This window comes from Oncorhynchus nerka, linkage group LG9b, assembly GCF_034236695.1.
Source record: "Oncorhynchus nerka isolate Pitt River linkage group LG9b, Oner_Uvic_2.0, whole genome shotgun sequence".
Taxonomy (NCBI): domain Eukaryota; kingdom Metazoa; phylum Chordata; class Actinopteri; order Salmoniformes; family Salmonidae; genus Oncorhynchus; species Oncorhynchus nerka.
In genome coordinates, this window is record NC_088424.1 from 17,822,420 (window position 1) to 17,849,851 (window position 27,432).

The 27,432-nt window shown below is 45.9% G+C and overlaps 1 protein-coding gene across 1 annotated transcript in view; it reads left to right on the top strand.

Annotated features, from left to right (window-relative positions):
• Nucleotides 1–27,432, top strand: part of LOC115114359 (disco-interacting protein 2 homolog C-like) — a 264,239-nt gene that overhangs the window by 221,244 nt on the left and 15,563 nt on the right. Inside the window, 13 exon segments of the mRNA XM_065013382.1 lie at nucleotides 514–637; nucleotides 1,606–1,715; nucleotides 3,892–3,994; nucleotides 7,082–7,146; nucleotides 9,201–9,294; nucleotides 9,544–9,663; nucleotides 16,095–16,209; nucleotides 16,951–17,090; nucleotides 18,399–18,535; nucleotides 18,843–19,051; nucleotides 19,706–19,820; nucleotides 20,329–20,530; nucleotides 21,095–21,204. Of these exon segments, the coding sequence (XP_064869454.1) occupies nucleotides 514–637; nucleotides 1,606–1,715; nucleotides 3,892–3,994; nucleotides 7,082–7,146; nucleotides 9,201–9,294; nucleotides 9,544–9,663; nucleotides 16,095–16,209; nucleotides 16,951–17,090; nucleotides 18,399–18,535; nucleotides 18,843–19,051; nucleotides 19,706–19,820; nucleotides 20,329–20,530; nucleotides 21,095–21,204 (1,644 nt within the window).

Genomic DNA, 27,432 nt, shown 5'->3' on the forward strand with positions numbered 1-27,432 from the left:
TCAGAGAGACAGAGAGAGCAGCTGTGATGGAGAGGCTGAGACAGTGGCTGTATACTGTAGTGTAGGAATAGGAAACCCCCTAGCTGCACAGCAGAACAGGCTGTGATGTCAGAGCTGCAGGGCCTGCTTCTATTAGTGTTGCTATCTACTCCATATGAGCCTGTGTGGGTTTATTCCTCCACCCACACAATGTCTGAGAGCGAGACAGAGAGCGCAGGCTACACATGACCATGCAGTATGTGAACAGTGGGATAATATAACTGTTTTTCTAACCTAAATATACACTCTTGATAGTCGTAAAACACCAGAGCAAAGACGGGGGGTTTCACAGTATACCTTATGATGTTTGTACAGTATTATATTTTGCATTATGATAATTCATGGATTTATGAATACACTGAACATAAACACATGCTCCATGTACAATGTGGGAAAAAAGCAATGATTTGTCCTTTGCCTCTCTCCTCTTCTGTCTCTCTCTCGCGCTTTCTCTCTCCTCTCTTCCCTCTCCAGGATGCAGGGAGCCAGCAGATAGGCTTTCTGCTGGGGAGCTGTGGGGTGACGGTTGCCTTGACGAGCGACGCCTGCCATAAAGGCCTTCCTAAGAGTCCCACGGGGGAAATTCCACAGTTCAAAGGTAAGTGACCGTGTCAATGTGTGTAGCACATCACCGCATGATGTGTCCCTGTCATATGCTGTCATACGTGAGATGGTCTGATGGGTTTTCATGAGATGCTACAGCCATGGTAGCATATGGTTGTCTGTTCACCATCACAGCCCCATTGACTTCAATGGGGAATACTGAATTTTAGGAATGATATTTCTATGGTTATAGCAGAATGAGGTTCTGTAGTGCCAGCATGGATTGAAATTAAACACTGATCGAACCGGTTTTGAGTTTCACCCGGCTTCAGTGATTTTACTGCTCCCCTCTGAAACAAATGGAGAGACTTATTGGAATGGAAGGACAGACAGGCAGGCAGCAGAGTAATGGGATTGAATAAGAGGGGAGGTTTGCTGTAGTAGACAGAAGATCCTGCATATAGAATGGCCCACTGCGTGGAGAACAGAGCAGTCAGACTGGGAGAGAGATGGATGAGGAGAGAGAGGGAGAGGGGAAAAGGGGGGGCGACAGAGGGAGGAATATAGGGTAGTGAGATGAGAAGGAAGGCTGGAGGGAGCAGAGCGAGCGAGAACGAGAGGGCTCAGTGTGATTAATGCCTTGTGCCTGCTCTTCAGTAATGGCTATATAAATAGCAACATGACGCCAGACAGTGGATTTAAAGCTATTCTTTTAGCATAGATTGAGAACCTGAGTCAGGGCTGAGTAGAGGGCTGGCTGTGGAATCCCCATAGTACTGGGGCCAGACCCATCCTGCATCCCAAAGGGCACCCTATGGGCCCTGGTCGAAAGTAGTGCCCCCTGTAGGGAATAGGGTGTCATTTGGAACGCAGTCCCAGTCTCATTAGGGATGAGTGGTCATTGATCGCATCAGGGTAATCACGTTGAATGGCAGATTCTGACAGGCTCTCTAATGCCTCGACTTCCTTTACGGTTGTCTTTACTTTTCTCTTGAATTATTCTGTCTCTCTCTCCCCATCCAGGCTGGCCAAAGCTGCTGTGGTTTGTGACTGAATCCAAGCACTTATCCAAACCCCCCAGAGACTGGTTCCCACATATCAAGGATGCGAATAACGAGACGGCCTATATTGAGGTGACCCACAGCTTTATGTCTTTTGAGGGCTTGTGCCTTGTGCAATAATATAAATGTATTTCAAGATGTTCCAAACTTGTGCCAGGTCATGTCAGAAGACTTAATAGGTCAAGTTCACCACCACAATAATATTTGTATTTTGTGCCTTTTACTCCCATTTGATTGAGACCGCAATATTCTCCTGGGTCTGTTAAATACGCGTCTCACTCTTGACAGTCGGAGAAGGATTGGATAGACTGCGGTCTCCATTGATTTGATGAATCATTCATGATGAAGACGGCAGGGTGTTGCTGTTATGACTTCAACTCCAGCTACAGTAGATCTCCCTCAACGTCCTACAGATCCTAGTCAACATCAATTCCTGCTACGCTATGCTGTGTGCACAGCTCTCATAGGGAAATCTAGACCACCTGCAAATGGCTCTTGTTTGGTGTGATCATTTCAGGCCTTCTAATTGCAGATCAATATGCTTCATGGGGTTTGATTACAAGTGTCTTTCTGGGGATTGGATATTCCGTTGCTGCTTCTGTATGAGAGACCAAGTGTGTTTCCCAAATGACACCCTGTTCCCTATGTAGTGCACTATTTTTGACCAGGTTCCTGGTCAAAAGTAGTGTACTATAAATGGAATAGGGTGCTATTTGGGAGGTGACCTAAGACCAGTCAATCCAGTAATCTAATGTGATTTGTCTTAATTAACTCTTTTTTTTATGCAGCGAGGAGGTAATTCAACCGGAGGCGAAGATATTCTATGCTCATTGTGAAGTGATTGAAATTATCGTAATGAAATAAGAGGGAAGAAAATGATTGGAAACGTCGTCAGGTCAGACGGCAGAGAGAGGTTGTGTGTCCCAACTGACACCCTATTCCCCATGTAGTGCACTACTTTTGACCAGGTTCTGTAAAATAGGGTGCTGTGTGGAACAGGTCCATTTTGTTTGTTCCAGTGGAGACAGAATCCAAAATGGCGGTAGTGAATAGTGACCTTTTTCTGTTGTACTTTTGGCTCATGCATGGTACTTTCCTACTCAGTCTGCACATTTTTCTAGTACGCTCTTCATTCAGCAATGGCTTAGAAGAAATCGCCTTGTCACATCTACAAAGGAAAATAACTCCAGAAATATTTTGCTGTAGTCCTAATCTTTTAGACAAATGGTTGTTTTCGTAGTCGTGCATCGCTAGCTAGACATATGGCTGAGCAGATATCTGGACGTGCTATGCATCACTCCTCTCAACGTGGTACTACCTCAGATAGTCTGTGAGATATATAGAGCATGATAGATTCTGTTTTAATGACTTAGCCTAATGACGGACTAACTTTTCATATTTTTGTTCCATCTCCCTGTCTCTTAGTGCAGATACAAATCAATGGTGTAATCCATCTAAATGTTGAGAGCTGTTCTCCCCATTTTAGTTTGGTTGAGATCAAATATACGATGAAGAATGAATGTCTGATCCACTACTGAGTTTCGGCCTGCGTTCCAAATGGTACCCCATTCCCTATTTTTGTTTTGCACTACTTTTGACTAAGGCCCATCAGCCCTCAGACAGACATGAGAACGGTCTCAGTACTCAGTCAGGGGAGAATACGGACAGTAGTCTGTATAGTGTTTATGTTGTTGTCTTCTCCCATTGATCCAGGCTAGCGCTGACTGGAGAAGACTGGCCGAGACCGCATCAAGGCTTTATTAGAGGAAAGATCGTTGCCCTTCCTAGATCCACTACTATGTGTCTACTATAGGACTGGGATAGGTCGGGTCTTAAAGACGGGACGTTACCGCACCATTTGTTATAGACAGAATGACTTTCTCAGGATAAAAATAGCACTTACTGTACACCTGGAGGTGTGTAAAAAGTAGTGAAAACAAATGAGGACATCATATGCCAAGTAGCATTATGGATATTGTCAATACTAGTGACTGATAATGAATCAGATATTTAACAGTAGTCTTTGTCAGCTTACGATCCGTGTGGGTTGTCTGTACAGTAAGAAGTGGGTACCATACAACAACATGATTGTACAGGAGGTGGATATGATGGGCTGTGTTGATGTGTTGCTGATTTGTGATTGTGACAGTAATGTGATACACCACATCCTGACTCCTTCTCTCTCTCTCTCTCTCTCTCTCTATTCTCTCTCCTCTCATTCTCTTTCTCTCTCTCCTCTTCACTACAGTATAAGACGTGTAAAGATGGCAGTGTGCTGGGAGTGACGGTGATGAGGATCGCTCTGCTGACTCACTGTCAGGCCCTCACCCAATCCTGTGGATACACAGAAGGTGGGTCTATGCACCCCTTTCCTATAAGACATTCTACAGAAGTCACAATACTTAGACTCTCGAAGTATCCTTTTTTTCAATTCTCCATCCTACAGGAGACATGCATTAAAGATAATTCTTCATTACATTGGCTTCTCTTTCTCCTTTTATCTCTCCCTCTTTCGCTTGTCTGGGCATTGTGCTTTTCACAGTCATTGTTCTAAACCCCGTATCTCACAGTAATCTTGTATTGTGTACATCTAATCTAATGTGTCATGGTTACTGTTTGATGCCACTGTTGGATTAAACTCTCTTGTTCTCTGTGTTATGTCTCTCTCTCGCTCTCGCTGTCTCTGTTTCTCTCGCTGTCTCTCTCGCACTCTCCCTGTCTCTCTCGCGCTCTCCCTGTCTCTCTCGCGCTCTCCCTGTCTCTCTCGCGCTCTCCCTGTCTCTCTCTCGCTCTCCCTGTCTCTCTTGCTCTCCCTGTCTCTCTTGCTCTCCCTGTCTCTCTTGCTCTCCCTGTCTCTCTTGCTCTCCCTGTCTCTCTTGCTCTCCCTGTCTCTCTTGCTCTCCCTGTCTCTCTTGCTCTCCCTGTCTCTCTTGCTCTCCCTGTCTCTCTTGCTCTCCCTGTCTCTCTTGCTCTCCCTGTCTCTCTTGCTCTCCCTGTCTCTCTTGCTCTCCCTGTCTCTCTCTCGCTCTCCCTGTCTCTCTCTCGCTCTCCCTGTCTCTCTCTCGCTCTCCCTGTCTCTCTCTCGCTCTCCCTGTCTCTCTCTCGCTCTCCCTGTCTCTCTCTCGCTCTCCCTGTCTCTCTCTCGCTCTCCCTGTCTCTCTCGCTCTCCCTGTCTCTCTCGCTCTCCCTGTCTCTCTCGCTCTCCCTGTCTCTCTCGCTCTCCCTGTCTCTCTCGCTCTCCCTGTCTCTCTCGCTCTCCCTGTCTCTCTCGCTCTCCCTGTCTCTCTTGCTCTCCCTGTCTCTCTCGCTCTCCCTGTCTCTCTCGCTCTCCCTGTCTCTCTCGCTCTCCCTGTCTCTCTCTCTCCCTGTCTCTCTCGCTCTCCCTGTCTCTCTCGCTCTCCCTGTCTCTCTCGCTCTCCCTGTCTCTCTCGCTCTCCCTGTCTCTCTCGCTCTCCCTGTCTCTCTCGCTCTCCCTGTCTCTCTCGCTCTCCCTGTCTCTCTCGCTCTCCCTGTCTCTCTCGCTCTCCCTGTCTCTCTCGCTCTCCCTGTCTCTCTCGCTCTCCCTGTCTCTCTCGCTCTCCCTGTCTCTCTCGCTCTCCCTGTCTCTCTCGCTCTCCCTGTCTCTCTCGCTCTCCCTGTCTCTCTCGCTCTCCCTGTCTCTCTCGCTCTCCCTGTCTCTCTCGCTCTCCTGTCTCTCTCGCTCTCCCTGTCTCTCTCGCTCTGCCTGTCTCTCTCGCTCTCCCTGTCTCTCTCGCTCTCCCTGTCTCTCTCGCTCTGCCTGTCTCTCTCGCTCTGCCTGTCTCTCTCGCTCTGCCTGTCTCTCTCGCTCTGCCTGTCTGTCTCTCTCTCGCTCTGCCTGTCTCTGTCTCTCTCTCGCTCTGCCTGTCTCTGTCTCTCTCTCGCTCTGCCTGTCTCTCTCTCTCTCTCGCTCTGCCTGTCTCTCTCTCTCTCTCGCTCTGCCTGTCTCTCTCTCTCTCTCGCTCTGCCTGTCTCTCTCTCTCTCTCGCTCTGCCTGTCTCTCTCTCTCTCTCGCTCTGCCTGTCTCTCTCTCTCTCTCTCTCTCGCTCTGCCTGTCTGTCTCTCTCTCTCTCGCTCTGCCTGTCTCTCTCTCGCTCTGCCTGTCTCTCTCTCTCTCGCTCTGCCTGTCTCTCTCTCTCTCTCGCTCTGCCTGCCTCTCTCTCTCTCTCTCTCGCTCTGCCTGCCTCTCTCTCTCTCTCTCTCTCTCGCTCTGCCTGCCTCTCTCTCTCTCTCTCTCGCTCTGCCTGCCTCTCTCTCTCTCTCTCTCTGCCTGCCTCTGCTCTCTCTCTCTCTCGCTCTGCCTGCCTCTCTCTCTCTCTCGCTCTGCCTGCTCTGCTCTCTCTCTCTCTCTCTCTCTCTCTCTCTCTCTCGCTCTGCCTGTCTCTCTCTCTCTCGCTCTGCCTGTCTCTCTCTCTCGCTCTGCCTGTCTCTCTCTCTCTCTCGCTCTGCCTGTCTCTCTCTCGCTCTGCCTGTCTCTCTCTCGCTCTGCCTGTCTCTCTCTCGCTCTGCCTGTCTCTCTCTCGCTCTGCCTGTCTCTCTCTCTCTCTCGCTCTGCCTGTCTCTCTCTCGCTCTGCCTGTCTCTCTCTCGCTCTGCCTGTCTCTCTCTCGCTCTGCCTGTCTCTCTCTCGCTCTGCCTGTCTCTCTCTCGCTCTGCCTGTCTCTCTCTCGCTCTGCCTGTCTCTCTCTCGCTCTGCCTGTCTCTCTCTCTCTCTCGCTCTGCCTGTCTCTCTCTCTCTCTCTCTCGCTCTGCCTGTGTCTCTCTCTCTCTCGCTCTGCCTGTCTCTCTCTCTCTCTCTCTCGCTCTGCCTGTCTCTCTCTCTCTCTCTCTCGCTCTGCCTGTCTCTCTCTCTCTCTCTCTCGCTCTGCCTGTCTCTCTCTCTCTCTCTCTCGCTCTGCCTGTCTCTCTCTCTCTCTCTCTCTCGCTCTGCCTGTCTCTCTCTCTCTCTCTCTCGCTCTGCCTGTCTCTCGCTCTCTCTCTCTCGCTCTGCCTGTCTCTCTCTCTCTCTCTCGCTCTGCCTGTCTCTCTCTCTCTCTCTCGCTCTGCCTGTCTCTCTCTCTCTCTCTCTCGCTCTGCCTGTCTCTCTCGCTCTCTCTCTCGCTCTGCCTGTCTCTCGCTCTCTCTCTCGCTCTGCCTGTCTCTCTCTCTCGCTCTGCCTGTCTCTCTCTCTCTCTCTCGCTCTGCCTGTGTCTCTCTCTCTCTCTCTCTCTCTCTGCCTGTCTCTCGCTCTCTCTCTCGCTCTGCCTGTCTCTCGCTCTCTCTCTCGCTCTGCCTGTCTCTCGCTCTCTCTCTCGCTCTGCCTGTCTCTCTCTCGCTCTCTCTCTCGCTCTGCCTGTCTCTCTCTCGCTCTCTCTCTCTGCCTGTCTCTCTCTCGCTCTCTCTCTCCCTGTCTCTCTCTCTCTCTCCCTGTCTCTCCTGCAGCTGAGACCATAGTGAATGTATTAGACTTTAAGAAGGACGTGGGGCTGTGGCATGGCATTCTCACTGTGAGGACCAACCAGCTGGGCTTTCAATGGGTTTCACACAGACACACACACATATACACATACACACACACACCTCTGCCCGGGGCTTAGAGGACTCGTTAAAGATCATTATATTCTTACTATGTTTTCTCTGAACACTGTCTTGGAATGGGAATTATATTATCAGAGGCTTTTTACCACTGTTGCTAAATTAGTTCTCCCAAATCCAATTAAAAGGAATAGTGAATATATTCTAATGTGTAGCCACAGGGAGTTTTGTCTCCATTGTGTTAGTCCAATACTAAGGTTGAGCCCCAGATGGGACTCTGCTTCCTATAGAGTGCTCTACTTTTGACGAGGGTCCATCGGGCTCTGGTCAAAAGTTATGTACTACAAAGGGAATAGGGTGCCATTTGAGACGCATACAGTAATTCATCAGTTTTAACCAACCAGATCTCAGATCAGTTTTCTCATTAGCCTAGAAAAAGCCTGATCATTACCAGTCTTGATTGAGTCTAAAGGCCCGCACAGATGGTACGATTTTAGCTGTCTCTTTTGCCCTCTGGGACAGAAATGTCCACGTCATGGGCAAATTCTTTGGTCGTAAACGATTGTCGGAGGTCTTGGCTCGTTCAGTGTGACAGGGTCTAGGTCTGCCGATGAAATGCCACTACGAGCGTTCGTAGGCTCAGGTTCTGGCAGTGTCAGAAATGTTGAGCCTTCATCTTGTAGTGTGGCTGGTGTTACGAGCCAATCCCGGTAACTGACCAATAGGAACACGGCCGGCATCGAGTATGCACACGATAACACGATTATTGTGAATAGGCAGATTACTATAATAGTTATATTTAAACGTTTACATGCGTCTGCAAGAAGAACAATTTCCCTAATAATCTTGTTTACATGACACATCTGAAATCAGGCAACCTGATGGGATTTTGATAAATGCAGAAAATCACTGATCAAAATGTACGTTCTACCATTTTTGGGAAGCACATTTGATTCTGAGTTCGGACAAATTAAGTTTTTATGTGAAAACCTATTTCTAAGATGCACGTTTTTTTAACATAAACATAGGAGTGTTGCGCTGCTGGTGCTGGCACCTGCGCAGGTCAAATACACAGCTTCAGCTGACGTAGCCTACAGGGTGTCGGCTGACGTAGTCTACAGGCTGACGTAGCCTACAGGGTGTCGGCTGACGTAGCCTACAGGCTGACGTAGCCTACAGGGTGTCGGCTGACGTAGCCTACAGGCTGACGTAGCCTACAGGCTGACGTAGCCTACAGGCTGACGTAGCCTGACGTAGCCTACAGGCTGACGTAGCCTGACGTAGCCTACAGGCTGACGTAGCCTGACGTAGCCTACAGGCTGACGTAGCCTACAGGCTGACGGCTGACGTAGCCTACAGGGTGTCGGCTGACGTAGCCTACAGGGTGTCGGCTGACGTAGCCTACAGGGTGTCGGCTGACGTAGCCTACAGGGTGTCGGCTGACGTAGCCTACAGGGTGTCGGCTGACGTAGCCTACAGGGTGTCGGCTGACGTAGCCTACAGGGTGTCGGCTGACGTAGCCTACAGGGTGTCGGCTGACGTAGCCTACAGGGTGTCTGCTGACGTAGCCTACAGGCTGACGTAGCCTACAGGGTGTCTGCTGACGTAGCCTGCCGGCTGACGTAGCCTACAGGGTGCCGGCTGACGTAGCCTACAGGGTGCCGGCTGACGTAGCCTACAGGGTGCCGGCTGACGTAGCCTACAGGGTGCCGGCTGACGTAGCCTACAGGCTGTCGGCTGACGTAGCCTACAGGCTGACGTAGCCTACAGGGTGTCGGCTGACGTAGCCTCGCAAGCCAATCACAGAATGTTACGACAGAACTGAATCAAATCGTACAATCCGGCCAGGCTGATGACAAGATTTGAATTTGGTAACACCGCACAGTGTGACATTTAAATAATCGTAGACGGAATCCAAAGTAGAGTGTGTGAAGGTTTTAAGTCTTAACATCTTAATGGTGGTTCTGATTTGAATCTTGACTTGCGTATCATCACGGCTCGGAGTAACCTGTGTCTCCTGTTGCAGAGTGTGATGAACATGATGCATGTTATCAGTATACCATACTCCCTGATGAAGGTCAACCCACTGTCCTGGATCCAGAAAGTGTGCCAATACAAAGGTCTGGACTCACCACCTCTCTATTCACATGACTTCTGTTAATAACTGCATGTCTATTTGACTTCGGATGCTGTGCACCTTCTAGTCGACTATGTGTTCTTCATTTATTTGTATAATACGTATGATTTGATATGCAGTTCAAACTGTGTTGTGACTGTTGGCATTTTGACTTCACATATTTTGAATATTTTGGCTGTGATCCCCATGTGAACTGTCCCTAATCCTCGCTATGGTCTGATTCCTCCCCCAGCGAAGGTGGCGTGTGTGAAGTCCCGAGACATGCACTGGGCCTTGGTGGCACACAGGGACCAGAGGGACATCAACCTGAGCTCACTACGCATGCTGGTGGTGGCCGATGGAGCCAACCCCTGTAAGACCACACTACCGTTGTACTGTATCACGTCTCTCTATCAATTCAAAGGCTTTTATTGGCATGGGAAACATATATTTACCTAATAGATATGGGAGTTGATCAGGATTGGATTTTTATTCAAATTTTTTGTGGGTCTGTGTAATCTGAGGAAAATGTGTCTCTAATATGGTCATACGTTTGGCAGGAGGTTAGGAAGTACAGCTCGGTTTCCACCTCATTTTGTGGGTAGTGGGCACACAGCCTGTCTTCTTCAGAGCCAGGTCTGCCTATGGCGGCCTCTCTTGATAGCAAGGACAGTCTGTACATAGTCATAGCTTTTCTTGATTTTGGGTCACGGTAGTCAGGTATTCTGCTACTGTGTATTCTCTGTTTAGGACCAAATAACTTTCCAGTTTGCTCAGTTTTGTTGATTCTTTCCAATGTGTCAAGTAATTATCTTTTTGTTTCCTCATGATTTGGTTGGGTCTAATGGTATTGCTGTCCGGGGGCTTTGTGGGGTGTGTTTTTGAACGGAATCCCAGTATCAGCTGACTGAGGTGACTCTTCTCCAGGTTCATCTCTCTGTAGGTGAGGGCATTGTTATGGAAGGTTTGAGAATCACTTCCTTTTAGGTGGTTGTAGAATTTAATTGCTATTTCTGGATTTTTATAATTAGTGGAAATTGTCCTTATTCTACTAGACATGCCTTATTTGGTGTTGTACATTGTATACAGGGGATGTTTTTGCAGAATTCTGCATGCAGTCTCTCAATTTGGTGTTTGTTATATTTAGTGAATTGTTGGTTGGTGAGCGGACCCCAGACCTCCCAACCAAAAAGAGCAATGGGTTCTATAACTGATTCAAGTATTTTTTGACAGATCCTAATTGGGATGTCAAATTTCATGTTCCTTTTGATGGCGTAGAAGTCCCTTCTTGCCTTGTCTCTCAGATTGTTCACATCTTTGTGGAAGTTACCTGTGGTGTTAATGTTTAGGCCGAAGTAGGTATAGTTTTTTTGTGTGCTCTAGGGCAACAGTGTGGAATTTGTATTTGGCAACCGGACCTTTTTTTGAATAATTGGTCTTACTGGGATGAACTGTCTGGGCCCAAGTCTGACACAATCTCTGCAAAATATCTAGGTGCTGCTCTATGCCCTCCTTGGTTGGGGACAGAAGCACCAGTTCCTATGGAAACAGTAAACATTTGACTTCAGAGTCAATTAGGTTGAGGCCGGGTGCTTCAGACTGTTCTAGAGTCCTTGACAATTCGTTGATATAAATGTTGAAGAGGTTGGGGCTCAAGCTGCATCCCTGTCTCACCCCCCTGAGGAAATAAATATATTTTTTTGTTGCCAATTTTAACTACACACATGTTATTTGTGTGCATGGATTTTATAATGTATGTTTTCCCTCCAACACTGCATTCCATCAATTTGTATAGCAGAACCTCGTGCCAAATTGAGTCCAGCTTTTTTTTAAATCAACAAAGCATGAGAAGACTTTGCTTTTGTTTTGTTTGTTTGTTAATAAGAGTGTTCATGGTGGATACATGCTCTGTCGAACGGTCATTTGGTAGAAAGCCAATTTGACAAAGTCTGCTGTTAATGATAATGCAGAGGTTGCTGTTGACACATATCCCACTGTAGTTATTGGGGTCAAATGTGTCTCCACTTTTGTGGATTAGGGTGATCAGTCCTTGGTTCTAAGTATTGGGGAAGATGCCAGAGCTGAAAATGATGATGATGATCATAAAGAGTTTATATCCAATTGGAATTTGTGGTCTGTATATTTAGTTTAATTTAGGATACCATCAACACCACTGGCCTTTTTTGGGTTGAAGGGTTTGTGTTTTGTCCTGTAGTTCATTCAATGTAATTGGAGAATCCAGTGGGTTCTGGTATTCTTTAATAGCTGACTCTAAGATTTGTAATGAATCATCTGTTTTTTTCTGTTTGTTTTATAGGACCAAACAGATCACAGAAGTGGTTTATCCTCTCTAGGGTATGTGGGACGCTAGCATCCAGTGAAATTGCAGAGCGCCAAATTCAATTACAGAAATGCTCATTATAAAAATTCAGAAAACCAAACATATTTTACATAGGTTTGAAGATTAACTTCTTGTTAAACCAACCAGTGTCATATTTATAAAATGCTTTTCGGCGAAAGCATACCTACCCCAGAACATACCTAGCCCAGAACATAGCCCAGTTGACAAATTATTACAAACAGTAACCAGCCAAGCAGAAGCGTTACAAAACTCAGAAATAGACATAAAATGAATCCCTTACTTTTGATGATCTTCATATGGTGGCAATCAGAAGACATTAATTTACTCAATAAATGTTCCTTTTGTTCGATGAAGTCTCTTTATATCCAAAAACCTTGCGCGTTTTCTTCAGTAATCCACAGGCTCCAGCTCAGTCAAAACAATCAGACAAAAATCCAAATTGTATCCGTAAAGTTCATAGAAACATGTCAAACGATGTTTATATTCAAACCTCAGGTTGTTTTTTTTAGCCTAAATGATCTATAATATATAAACCGGACAATAACGTCGTCAATATAAAAGGTAAACAAGAAATGCACATGCGCCTGAAAAAACTCTGCGTCACGTTAGGGTCCACTCGTTCAGACTGTTCTTACTCCCTCATTTATAAACTACTTCCTGAATGGATTTTTCTCAGGTTTTTGCCTGCTAAATCAGTTCTGTTATACTCGGACACTATTTTAACAGTTTTGGAAACGTTAGTATTTTCTATCCAAATCTACCAGTTATATGCATATCATATCTTCTGGGCCCGAGTAGCAGGCTGTTTAATTTGGGCATGCTTTTCATCCAAAATTCCGAATGCTGCACCCTACCCTAGAGAGGTTATCCATACATCTCCATTTTGGATATATGGCTCTTCATGTTGTTTGTTTAGTCTGTTCATATTTTCCCAGAAGTGGTTAGATTCTATGGATTTGTCAGTTATGTTGAGCAGATTTCTGATGTGCTGTTCTTTCTTTTTATGTAGTGCATTTCTGTTTTGTTTTAGTATTTAACCATAGTGAAGGTATAGGCTCAGGTTTTCTGGGTCTCTGTGTTTTTGGTTGGATTGGTTCCTCAATTTCTTTCTTAGGTTTTCTTTGTCATTGTTGTAAAAAAAGAAATAAGGTTTTCATTCCACCTTTCCGACCAGCAAAATAAATGTCTGAACCGGTTCAAAAAACCCCAAAATTAAGTTTATATCGTTCCTTTCGGTTCTTTTTTTTTACCATTTACTCAAGTTTTTAAAAACATTTTAGCTCATTAACTAACTTCACCAATCAGTGCAGATAGAGCAGGCAAGCTAGTTGTTTACATGCGTGATGAACAGACAAGTCTAGCCTATGGCGCAAGATGCAACTGACATTTTGCAGGTGGGGAAGAGGGCGAGAGAGGTTTGAGGAGGAGGAGGCTTGAAGCACTGAGCATCTTATGACATGCATTATCTGAATTAGGTCCACAGAATTATACATAGAAGGAGCGGCTTCTATAGAGGAACTTTGAATGTCCTTTGAGCTAGCTAGCTAACAATCTTGTGTGTGCAGAGCAGGGCCAGAATTAAAAACACGTCTTGCCTTTCTGTAGTTAATAAATCCAACGTGAAACGTGATAACTAGGCCTATGGTATCCTTAACTAGCATTGAAAAAGTGAATCCTTTCTTCTGTTGCTAATTTAAAATCTCTCGCTGTCTTATTGTGGTGGTAGAATTTGGGGTGAGCTGCTGTTACTATTCTGTGTTGGACTGTGATATGCCTTTCATAGACTCCTGGTATGTCTGTACCCTAACACAAGGCCACTGTGTTCCATAACTGTTGCTTGTATAAAATAACTATTGTGTAAACAATATGATTGTATTATCACCTCCCACTATATAATGATCATGTTGGAGTTCACTCTTGGAGTTCTTCCCTGTGAAATCAGAGGTAGATCTCCCTTGCAGCTGCTTGTATTACATATGTTTCTATTATACAATTAAATAGTCTCTGCCTTAATCTCTGGATAAAATTGTCCACAACAATCTCAATCAAGCTTGTAACGTCAGTACTGTAGCCTATTTTTCCAGGGGGGGGGGGGGGGTGCAGGTAGCCTAAACATGCACATGCAAAGATTTTCTGCTTGCAGGAAAACACTGGAATAATTTTCTGAGTGACAGAGTGAGAACTTTGCATAGGCGTTTTGTTGTGGGACTAGGAAAAAAAATGCCTGGAACATAAAATAACATTGTTAACCGGTTCCCATGCTTCTTTAAAGAACGGTTCTGTTCCGGAACAGTATGGATCATCAGTTTTCTGTTCTGTTCCAGCGCCTGCTGTTTAGGCTTTCTACTGCCAAGTTTACACCTTCACAACTGCAGTGAAATTTGTTGTTGGCTAATTGTTTACTTTCCATCCATCTGTAGCATTTCTTAATAGTATGCCATTTGTCTGGCTTTGATGTCTCATGATTGAGTATTGCTTTGTTGAGGAAGACCAGGGTGCTACCCTTCCCCAGATCTGTGCCTCGACAGAATCCTGTCTCGGAGCTCTATGGACAATTCCTTTGACCTCGTGGCTTGATTTATTTGCTCTGACATGCACTGTCAACTGTGGGACCTTTAAAGACAGGTGTGTGCCTTTCCAAATCATGTCCGATGAATTGAATTTACCACAGGCGGACTTCCAAACAAGTTGTAGGAACAGCCGAATCCACTCATTTGAAGGGGTGTCTACATACTTTCTCTCACAAACTCATTTTCCAATCAGGAGAACCAACATGGGGTCGCGACCCCTAGTGAAGAACGCTATGATTTTGAAGTGATCTGAGGGGTGTCAGTGGGCTGACTGAATGCTCTGGGAGACTGTGTTGGGGTTGGTGATAGTCGTCTACAGTACTGCTGCCAAGAGATGAGCTGTAGGTGTACCTACCGTAGGAGTCCCCTCGAAGCCTACCATTGATTATGTACAGACCCAGACGAGTACATGTTCCTGGGTCTGGAAATGATTGATCTCCCCCTCTAGGATGGAGAAGCTGTCTAAATTAAAGTGGTGATTTTAGTGGGGGGATACAGGTAGCAAATGTTCTCTGTTGAGATGATTTCCTTATTTATTTCCAAATGTGCCTGTTTTTATTAATTGAATAGTGGGTTAGGTCTGCTTTATACCACATTAGCATACTCCCTGGGTCTCTTCCCTGTTTCACACCTGGTAGTTTGGTGGATGGGACTACCAGCTCTCTGTAACCTAAAGGGCAACCAGTGGGTCCATCTCCTCTATACCATGTTTCTTTATAGGATGACGATGTCTATATTTCTTTGGTGAAATGTCCTCACTCACTCACACCACAGAAACATCACTGGTCAGAGTTGTCTATTCACACCAGGCCATGAACTTTGAGAACACCATTGTGTTGTGCATGAGTCATGGTACCTGTTGACAGCAGGTCAGAGTAGAAGCCTAGAGTTCCACCATCCAGTAGGTCTAACTTGTACTAGACACCACCCAGGACAGTCTTCTATGAATCCAATAACTTGTTCCATACAGATCCTATAATTCACTAGTGGACATTGGCATCCTAGCAACATGACAAAACACAATCTGTGGTCAATGAAACTTTAATTCTAGATATGGTCAAATATTGTAGAAAACTATAGGATCTCTAATACTGTGTACTGAAACCTATTCTGTGGCAGCCTATGTTCCTGATGCGGGTCTCATAGAATGTCTCTGTCATCTTATAACTTTAGGGAAATGCATTTAATGGCCTAGTGAAATATACTGTAGCCAATATATAATTGACCAAGCAGCGGTCATGGAACAACTACAGTAAGTTACCACTGGTGCTGTAAAAACATATACTACCACAGCTACGTTACTATAGCTAGTGGGACCTATGGCGACAATGACGATTGAGTGATGTGGTTCACTTCCAATGCTAGCCTTTATAAATGTGACTCTAGAGAATATCATTGAAAGGAACAAATGAGTGAGAATGGTTTCGAGGCAGTGAGATCTGGTAACGGAGGGCAGTACAATCTGGTTACATCATTTGATGATTACCGGTATGCTTGCTGAGCTCAGCCTGACAGGGTTATGGTGTGGGGCAGACAAGCAGTGTAAGCTGGGAGAAAATCAACTGCCACAGCAACTAACCTGCTGTAACGGTTATCCACAGAATCAAACAATGCTGACGTCTTAGATTGGTATCATGTATTGGTGTTTTCCTCCCTTTGCCCAGGAGCCAAATCTATTGCTTCCAACCTACTCAAAAACAGCACTTGCCAACTTCAATGGGAATGAGGTAGTCTTTCAACACGTTTGTATGTAGTATCACTAGGATGTCTGATTTTGTTCTTCAACATTGACTGTTAAGGTACACCTCTCTCTTGTCCATCTTCCTCTCTCTTATCCCTCGTTGTCTTTTGCGCTCTCGCTTTCTCTCTCAGGGTCCGTCTCGTCGTGTGATGCATTCCTCAATGTCTTCCAGAGTAAGGGGCTGAAGCCGGAGGTTATCTGTCCCTGTGCCAGCTCCCCAGAGGCCCTCACTGTAGCCATCAGGAGGTACACACAAACACTCATTACTATGAACTTTTATACAAAACTCTTAAGTTTACTGTCCTGTGGGTTATGGCAGTTATAGCTGCCACCCATCTATTGTAGCTCAACTTCAAATAGCCCCTGCTTACAGTAATGAGGGCAAGTTTAATTAAATCTCAAATTACAGGAAAAAAAAGTTAACTCCCTGCCCTTGATTATGACACTGTAAAAAGATTACTGTGTGCGCCACATGCATCACTTATAAATTACATCTTGACATTAAGGATACTGTGGCAATTACGTCATTTCATTTCCAGGACACAGCTTCAAACTCGCAAATCTAATCAACGGCCTGCCAATAAAACCCAATTCCCATTTCTACCCTGTTGCCCACACACACACACACAGACACACAGCACTATTAATGAAAGCACCCCCATGATGGCGTTGTCCTGGTGTTTTATGGCCCTCCGTTTCCCCGGGGGCGTCGAGCTCCCGCTTCCACTAAGGGAGTAGCCCCATCCCTAACCGTCTAATTGGCAGATTTTTAAATGGGATGCAGGTTTTGATTTGAGGATGTGTATTTTGGAGCTTGTTGATTGGGGCGCTACACTGTGGCTGACCCCGGTTCTGACCCCAACTTCTCCGTGTGTACAGTATGTACTGTATGTGCATGTCTACCGGGGTGAATGGGATATGCAGAAGACCCATTTATTTTGTTAGTCATGAAGCAAATGGACAATAAAGTAATCTTCTTGTTAATAGGCCGACAGACGACAGTAACCAGCCCCCAGGAAGAGGAGTACTGTCCATGCAGGGTCTGAGTCACGGGGTCATCCGGGTGGACTCTGAGGAGAAGCTGTCTGTTCTCACCTTGCAGGATGTCGGCACTGTCATGCCAGGAGGTAAACACCAGGGTTGCAATACCGGTTACTTTCCCAATATTCCCAGGTTTCCAGAAATCCTGGTTGGAAGATTCCCGGCATCAGAATGGAATAAGAAGGATGTCTGGTAACCTGCAACTGGTGTTTGTGGAAAAGCTGGGAATTTTGTCAAGGTTACTGGAGATTGTGTAACCCTACTACAAACACAGCTTTATGTCTGCTTTATGCCCCTAGCAAGGATAGAAAGCAGCATAGCAAACGGAATGTTCATAGATTCATTGAATTTACCAGACACACACACACACACAATTATCAAAAAAAAGATTGTTTTGATATCCATATTTTTAGATGAAGCAGAAGTTGTTCATTATCCAGATAACGTCATATGATAGTTTCCATCAAATGGAATCTTGTTTTCCATGTAAAATCCTGGCATTACTCACGACGATGCCTCATAACTGACCAACACGCATAAAGAAGTTATATTGACCCTGAAATGAAAATATAAAAAGTGTAAATAAAAAAACATTCCTCAACGGAGAGTTCAACCAAAGGAGTGTGTTTTTGTGATTTGGCTCAGTGGGAGGGTTGGATAGGGTAACTCAAATGTCACCCTATACCATACATAGTGCCCTACGTTTGACCAGAGCACTATGGGAATTTTATAAGGTGTTTGGGACGCAGAAAGACCGAAGAAGAAGAGAGGGGGTTGTGTGGTGGGTTTCTAGATTCCTGAGGGCCCTGACCTCCCCAGCATGTGGTGCCAAGATGATTGCCTGGCTGCCTGATACAGAGTTCATAAAGAACCTTTCCACCCACACAGAGGCCCTGCAGCCATGACCCAGGGCCGCGGGCCTCCCTACCACCTCCCTACCCCTTAACCTGTCTCCTTCCAGCACCAGATACGGGTGACCCTAACCTCATTTCCTCACCTGCTCTCTGTTAGGGGTTTCCTGGAAGTGTGTTGTGGTCCTGAGGACGCAACACCTTTTTATTGAACACAAGGGATGTGTCCCAAATGGCATCCAGTTCCTTATATAGTGCACTACTTTCTACCAGAGCCCTACAGGTACTGGTCAAAAGTAGTGCACTAAATAGGGAATATGGTGCCATTTGGGACACAGACCAGAGGAGTGCACCCTATGTGCTGCAGAGTAATGTAGTGGCTATATAATAAAGTGCACTTGGGTTGATGTGGATCATTGAGGTAGTTGGGCCTGGCTTCACTGCTCTAAACCCCTCTCTCGCGCGCGCTGCTGTTTACTAAAAAAAAAAAACTCTCCCTCTTTCTTTCCCCTCCACTCTCCTCCTCTTTTTGATTTCTTGCAGCTCTCATGTGTGTAGTGAAACCAGATGGGGTTCCGCAGTTATGCAAAACAGATGAGATCGGGGAGCTGTGTGTGGGTTCTATTGCCACGGGGACGTCGTACTACGGTCTCTCAGGCATGACCAAGAACACCTTTGAGGTAAGGCCTAACAGCATGGTGTTGTGGGTTGAGCTACCCCTGGGTCCTGGCTCGGGACGGTTAGGATGCCTGGGGATTGGCTCTAACAACTGCTGCTGTTCAATAGTTCTTAAAAACCCTTCCACATTCCTCAAGTGCTCTATATAATCCATTAGTGGAGAGAGAGTCATTTAATGGAATTGCACCCTTATGTGATGCCTCCATTCATTCATTTGTTTTATTTATCCATTGGGCTAATTTTAATGACTTTCTATGTATTGCAGGTTGTTATGAGATTGGTAAACTAATGTGTATGTCTGTACTCTAGGTGTTCCCCATGAACAGTGTTGGGGCTCTCATCAGTGAGTACCCCTTCACCAGGACAGGCTTGCTGGGCTTCGTGGGTCCTGGGGGACTGTGCTTCATCGCTGGCAAGATGGACGGCCTCATGGTGGTGGGGGGAAGGAGGCACAACGCTGACGACATCGTGGCTACAGCCCTGGCTGTGGAGCCCATGAAGTTTGTCTACAGGGGGAGGTAGCTGTTCATCTATCAGTTGTGGATAGGGACAGGAGTTTTTCTTCGTGTGACCATACCAGGAAAACCTCTGGGCCCTATTTGAAGGCTCTATTTCTTGGTCAAGTCCTGTGGACTGGAAAAGCTTGTGACACTACTTAAATAAGAAATTATGGTGATCATAGCTGATTGACTGTTTGTGCTTATGCAGTGTTGGTAACAGTATTGGTCTCCTGTTTCTCTATGCTACAGGATAGCTGTGTGCTAATGCTAACAGTGTGGTAACAGTATTGGTCTCCTGTTTCTCTATGCTACAGGATAGCTGTGTGCTAATGCTAACAGTGTGGTAACAGTATTGGTCTCCTGTTTCTCTATGCTACAGGATAGCTGTGTGCTAATTCTAACAGTGTGGTAACAGTGTGGTAACAGTATTGGTCTCCTGTTTCTCTATGCTACAGGATAGCTGTGTGCTAATTCTAACAGTGTGGTAACAGTATTGGTCTCCTGTTTCTCTATGCTACAGGATAGCTGTGTGCTAATGCTAACAGTGTGTTAACAGTATTGGTCTCCTGCCTCTCTCTGTTTCTCTGTGCTCCAGGATAGCAGTGTGCTAACGGTGTTGGTCTCATTCTGTATGTAATTCTATGGTTGGTCTCCCATCTCTCTGTTCTCCAGGATAGCAGTGTTCTCCATCTCTGTGTTACATGATGAGAGGATCGTGGTGGTGGCAGAGCAGAGACCTGACTCTACAGAGGAGGACAGCTTTCAGTGGATGAGCAGAGTGCTGCAGGTGTGTATATATATAATATATATATATATATATATATATATATACACACACACACACGTAGACTGAGCCCTGTACTGTAATAACCCAGTTCTCTGCCCTCCTGTCCATAACTAAAGAGACTGTGGTTTCACTATTAAAGCTGTTTCCAGCTGTGTGATTGCAGTCAAAACAAATGAGATAACATGTTCACTTCCTCTTGATCCGATTACACATGGCCTTGGTGTCTCTATCGTCTTTACGACTGTAGCCATATTCTACCTAAGTCAAATGTTCACTTAGTTCACGCATGGAGACAAAGGGAGAATTTGACTTAATAGGAAGTTTGTGATTTGCTCCTTAGCCATCTATACCTCACATGTCAAACACGGGCACCGTGTTCCTCCACATACAGGCAATATGACCTGTCTTTACTACTGTAAGCATATCTAGTTGTCATATACAATATAATAGTGCAGTCCTTTTGAGGCACACATCACCCTAATCCCTGTCCCCTTCCCTCCCCATATAGGCCATAGATGGGATCCACCAGGTGGGGGTGTATTGCCTGGCCCTGGTCCCCTCCAACACGCTTCCTAAAACCCCTCTGGGGGGAATCCACCTGTCAGAGAGCAAGCAGCTGTTCCTGGAGGGCTCCCTGCACCCCTGCAACGTCCTCATGTGTCCCCATACCTGTGTCACCAACCTGCCCAAGCCCCGGCAGAAACAACCGGGTCAGTCACTATATTACACCATCCTGAGTGGGTCTGCCTGGGGGGTTGATAGTTAATTTGTGTCATAGAAATCCTTAGTTTACATGGTGATAGAGATATCTACAGCCATTTAATTCATCTTCATATTTCTTGATTTTGTTGGATGAGATGTAGAACCTATTCAGGACTGTACATGGTGTGTTTTGTAGTCTGGCCTTGTAACATGTCCCATCTAATCCAACACATCCCAAACTGTCACCTCTCTCCATTAGTTATAGTACTGCGTTGCCCCTAGATAGATGTTTAATTTACAACACAGGTTTCTGTCTGAAAGGCAATCTGTCAGAGTAGAATCCATCCAGTCAATTGGCCCATCCATTCGGTGGCCTTCGCCTCTGAACACAAGGTCAATCTGAGCCCACCCGGTCTCTGTAAATCTCTGGGAATTAGGGGGAATTCACTGCACACACAATGTGAGCTAGTATATATCACTGTAGATCACAGCCAGGGATATAGATTCCACATGTTTGTATCAGTGTGTCTCTCTGTATGTGTGTTGTCTCACCTTTATCCCTCTGTCCACAGAGATCGGGCCTGCCTCTGTGATGGTGGGGAACCTGGTGTCGGGGAAGAGGATTGCCCAGGCTAGCGGCAGGGACCTGGGCCAGATGGAAGACAATGATCAGGCAAGGAAGGTGTGTGTGCTGTGCTGCTCTCTGAGGGCTTGGTTTTCATCAACACCATCTACATCAGCACGCTCATTAAACCATGGACTGTGGGCTTCCAGCTGAATATTCAGCTATGTCCCAAATGCCACCCTACTCCATACATGGTGCCCTACTTTTGACCAGATCCCTATGGGCCCTGGTCAAAAGTAGTGCACTATATAGAGAATAGGATGCCATTTGGGACGCCGTTTGAATCAGTTGAATATTGGCACACTCCATGTTTAAGTTGACCATCGACTATAATTTGATCCCCTCATATGTAAACACTATAGTTGTACTATAGTTCAGCCGTTGTTCATCTATAGTCTCCCAAAGTTATCTGAATTATTTATCCAACATCTGTTGTATAGTATTCTATTCCTCCTTTCATGATATCTAAGTGTTTATATGGATGGATCAGAACATATACATTTCTGCTCTCATGCCTTGCACAACACAGCAACAAATACCACCGCCCCGTGGTCCAGTAGGATGTATTGTCACTCTGATTTTTGACTCAAGTGTCAAGGCTACAAATGTCCTGGGATCGGTAGACTGATGTTGTTACAGAACTAATATGGAACAAAGCGTTTAAAAGGATTGTTGAGACAGGCAACATTAGGATATTTAGTATGCACAGTACTAAAGACATTTCTCAATGGTATTTTTCATTTCATAGACGGATGTCTAAGAGGCTCTCTGTCTCTGAGATACCTAATAATAGGGTGTGTAACTGTACCGTGAACTGCGTCCCAAATGGAATTTTCCCCATGTAGTGCACTGTTTCCCTTTGTATTCCCTGTTGGCCCTGGTTAAAAGTAGTGCACTAATATAGGGATTAGTGATCCATTGGGACCAGTGCAGTGTGTTTGCGATAGACTGAAGTAGATGGATGGGACTGTAGAGTGCAGAGTGCCTACCCAGCATAGCTCTAGGTGCTGACACTAGGCTTCTGGTCTCCCTGTATCCATAGCTCTAGGTACTGACACTAGGCTTCTGGTCTCCCTGTATCCATAGCTCTAGGTGCTGACACTAGGCCTCTGGTCTCCCTGTATCCATAGCTCTATGTACTGACACTAGGCCTCTGGTCTCCCTGTATCCATAGCTCTAGGTACTGACACAATACCTCAGGTCTCCCTGTATCCATAGCTCTAGGTACTGACACTAGGCCTCTGGTCTCCCTGTATCCATAGCTCTAGGTACTGACACTAGGCCTCTGGTCTCCCTGTATCCATAGCTCTATGTACTGACACTAGGCTTCTGGTCTCCCCTGTATCCATAGCTCTAGGTACTGACACAAGGCCTCTGGTCTCCCCTGTATCCATAGCTCTAGGTACTGACACTAGGCCTCTGGTCTCCCTGTATCCATAGCTCTAGGTACTGACACTATGCCTCTGGTCTCCCCTGTATCCATAGCTCTAGGTACTGACACTATGCCTCTGGTCTCCCTGTATCCATAGCTCTAGGTACTGACACTAGGCCTCTGGTCTCCCTGTATCCATAGCTCTAGGTACTGACACTAGGCTTCTGGTCTCCCTGTATCCATAGCTCTAGGTACTGACACTAGGCCTCTTGTCTCCCTGTATCCATAGCTCTAGGTACTGACACAAGGCCTCTGGTCTCCCCTGTATCCATAGCTCTAGGTACTGACACTAGGCCTCTGGTCTCCCTGTATCCATAGCTCTAGGTACTGACACTAGGCCTCTGGTCTCCCTGTATACATTGCTTCATCTCTGTTTCCACGGAGTGTTGGAACTATCCATCAACATTTTCTTTCTATGAAGTAGGAAGCTTAAACCAGTCAAACACAGACTGTGATGTAATGTTGGCTTCTCTAAGCCCTTCATATCTGGGTAGTGGATAGTATATGGTTGGTATACTGCGTGTTGGGGAAGGATTGTAGTCTTGGTTAGTTTGGTTTGATTAGATTTGCCTTGAAATATCAAACAGTACATTTCCTTCAGGGCTTTAGGACGACCCTGGCAAATGGCATCCTATTCCCTACAGTGCACTACTTTTTGAACAGGGCCCATAGGGCTCTGATCAAAAGTAGTGCCCTACATAGGAAATAGGGTGCTATTTGGGACAAAGCCCCTGTCAATACAGAGATGTCTGTGATTTGACTGATTCTCGATTTGATGGCACTTTATTTTCCTTTTCCAGTGGCAGAGGTTTGGAAAGTAATTATTAATAAAGGAATGTGAGGTGCCTGGCTGGTGGCACTGAGCAATGGTGAGCATAGCCGTACCGTAGCGGAGACAGAATTGATTTCCCCTTTCTCTCATGCTGAAAAATCTCATCAATCACCCCGTTAGGCAGTCGCTTGGGCAGTACGACCTCTAATGTAAAGTGACAAGGCAGACGACAGCAACAACACAACACTCACATTTCTTCTGTTTTACTTTCCCTTTGGAAGACGGGACACATTGAGTGCATTTCCAATGGCACCCCATTCCCTATATAGTGCACTACTTTTGACCAGGGCTGATAAGACTCTAGTTAAAAGTGGTGAAGTATTGAGGGGAATAGGGTGCCATTTGGAAGGCAGATATTGTTTGTGGTGTGGTTTGGAATCCTCTGACTCAGACTTCATGCTCTTTTCCATTTGCTCTAATCCCCCTAGCAACCATCAGTCTGTATCCCTTCCTCTGCTCCTTTGTTCTGTTCAGCATGCCAACCAGACCATAATAATCACTGCTGCTCTGCTTCCCTCATTATCACCTTAATGCACCAATATGGTCTGGCTGTCTGCTCATTCATCTGGAAATCAGGCCCTCTGTGTGAATGGCTTTTTCTTATTTCGTAGCTCGATTTCCTTAATATTCAATGTTGTGATTTTAAACCTGTGCTCGGTAGTCTGGCCATGTCTAACCCAATCAATGAATTTGCGTCAGGGAATGGTTGCTGCTCTAGCATGTTTTGCTCCTTCTTTCCAGCATAACGAATAGTCGTGTTCAACTTCATATTGCTGAAATGTACACCACCGACCACCTAGTTGGTCACAACAGTAAAGACTGATATCCACTTTGACAGCTGATACTTTTCAGATAAATCTCTTCTACATAAGCTCTGGAGTCACAGACGCTTAAACAGATAAAGTTCTTTCTTCTCTGTGCTGATTCTAATCCACAGCCCTGGAGTCTGAGTCACAGACCGACACTGACTGGCTGGGCTGATTAAAGACAATGGCTCTTTGTGCTGCTCCGTACTGACCAGGCAGGCTCACGCTTAACTAGAGCACTCTGGGGGAGTCTCAGAGGAGGGGGTCTTCAGCGTTCAATACAGTCCTCTGCCATTCATATCTGCCTGTCTCTCCTGGCTGCCACAGCTCTGACAATATTGGGGATGCATCCCAAATGGAACTCTGCAGTACTTTTGACCATGGGCCCATAGAGCTCTGATCAAAAGTGATGCACTAAATAGGGAATATGGTGCATTTTGGGACACAACCTGGGCCTCTCTCAATCCCACTGATCTAGCCTAATCTACAGTAGTGGGACGGTTTCCTGTGAACAGAAACATAATATATTGGTTTTACTGAATTATCCACTGGGCTTATGGCAAGTGCCAGTGATGTTTTCATCAGGAAACGGTGTTCATATTTTGCCAATGTTGTAGCGGCGTTGGCAGAGTCGACTAAGTTCCTGTCTTATTGTTTGTTTGAGTGCAGAGAGCGGGAGGGCGGGAGCCACTTAGTTTTAGGCAGCCCCTCACTTGGGATTTGTCCCAAATGGCACCCTATGCAGTGTAATACTTTTGAACAAACCCCCATGGGCCCTGGTCAAAAGCAGTGCACTAGACAGGGGATGGGGGGGGCATTTGGGAAACGGATGAGAGTTCACAGGGAAATAGTCTGTTCTGTGTGTCTGTTGGAAACAGGCCTTCCTATGGAATTAGACAGGGAATATCAAATGACTGTTTTAACAGGACAGCATCTGTCCTTAATGACAAGAGCCCCAGTGTAAAACTTTCAGCAGCTGTCATTTTCACAGCATTTTTCTAAAACTAGACAGGCTAAAGGGACGGTTGGTGGTGGGTGGATTTTCCTGGGGTGTCCAGAGCAAGGAAGTAGTTCATGGTGTAAATCCTAAATGGCACTCTATTCCCTAATTAGTGTATTACTTTTGACCAGAGGGATCTGGTAATAGGGTGCCATTTTGGGACACATCTGGTTGTCAGAGCAGCGTAGAAGATCACAGAGAACATGATTTACTATCTGTAGCAGTTGGACCCGGTGGATTAAAACGGTGCATACTGAATCTCTAATTCATCACTATAAGAGCAGGCCTGAAGACTTTTGTGCTCTGCTCCTATGACCGAACCAAACTGCAAAAAGCATGAATTACACTCCACTATTTACTCCTCCACTGCCCCCACGGATGAAACCTTGAAATATTCATAAACTGAGACATGCTTGGCCCATTCTCTTATTTCTCACTCTTTCTATCTGCGCCACCGATATGGAGCTCATATCTCTGTCTCTCTCCCTCTCTGTCTCTCTCAGCAACTGAACCAGTGCCTTCAGCATTTTGAAATGTTAGGAGAGCAGGTCATTGTGCTAAAAGAATGATCTGTGTAAGAACTCAGCGTGTCACCTTCTAATATGAAGCTCTGACTTTGCTGATACGCTACATGACCAAAAGTATGTGGACACCTGCTCGTCGAACATCTCATTCCAAAACATGGGCATTTATATGGAGTTGGTCCCCCTTCTTGTTGCGATAACAGCCTCCACTCTTCTAGGAAGGCTTTCCACTAGATGTTGGAACATTGCTGCGGGGACTTGCTTCCATTCAGCCACGAGAGTATTAGTGAGGTCGGGCTTTTGATGTTGGGCGATTAGTCCTGGCTCGTGGTCAGCGTTGCAATTCATCCCAAAGGTGTACGATGGGTTTGAGGTCAGGGCTATGTGCAGGCCTGTCAAGTTCTTCCACACCGATCTCGACAAACCATTTCTGTATGGACCTCGCTTTGTGCAAGGGGGCATTGTCATGCTAAAAAGGGCCTTCCCCAAACTGTTGCTACGAAGTTGAAGCACAGAATGGTGTAGAATGTCATTGTATGCTACAGAATTAAAGTTTCCCTTCACTGGAACTGAGGGGCCTAGCCCAAACAATGAAAAACTGCCCCAGACTATTATTCCTCCTCCACCAAACTTTACAGTTGACACTATGCATTGGGTTAGGTAGCGTTCTCCTGGCAACCGCCAAACCCAGATTCGTCTGTCGGACTGCCAGATGGTGAAGCGTGATTCATCACTCCAGAGAACATGTTGTGAGCTTTACATCACTCCAGCTGACACTTGGCATTGCGCGTGGTGATCTTAGGTTTGTGTGCATCTGCTCTGCCATGGAAACCTATTTCATGAAGCTCCTGACGAACAGTTTTTGTGCTGATGTGGCTTCCAGAGGCAGTTTGGAACTATGTAGTGAGTGTTGCAACCAAGGACAGACGTTTTTTACGCGCCAGCACTCGGGCGGTCCCATTCTGTGAGGTTGTGTGGCTGAGCTGTTGCTCCAAGACGTTTCCACTTCACAATAACAGCCCTTACAGTTGACCGGGGCAGCTCTAGCAGGGCAGAAAGTTTACGAACTGACTTGTTGGAAAAGTGGCATCCTATGACGGTGCCACGTTGAAAATGACTGAGCTCTTCAGTAAGGCTATTCTACTGTCAATGTTTGTCTATGGAGATTGCATGGTTGTGTGTTCGATTTTATACACCTGTCAGCAATCTGTGAGGCTGAAATAGCCAATTCCATTAATTTGAAGGGGTGTCAACATACTTTTGTGTAGATGCTTTATTGAGGAAAAATATACTTACTATGATATGTGGTTGTCCTACCTAGCGGTCTTAAGATGAATTCACTAACTGTAGTTGCTGTGGATAAGAGCATCTGCTAAATTACTAAAATGTAACAGCTTCTCCTCAATAGGCTAACAGATTTTGTGATTATGGCAGACATGTTTTAGCCAATGGTACTCAGGGATTTAATTACTGTACCTTTCTCTCCTAGGCGATGTCTGAAATGGCACCCTATTCCCTATATAGGGCACTTCTTTTGACCAGAACCCTATGCATTCCCTGGTCAAAAGTAGTGCACTCTACATAGAGAATAGGGTGCCTTTTGTGACACACACTTCCTGTCTGAGTTGAACACTGAGGCAGAATGGCTCCTCTCCTCTCGGAGTGTGTGATCCAGCCAGAGGCTTATTTTA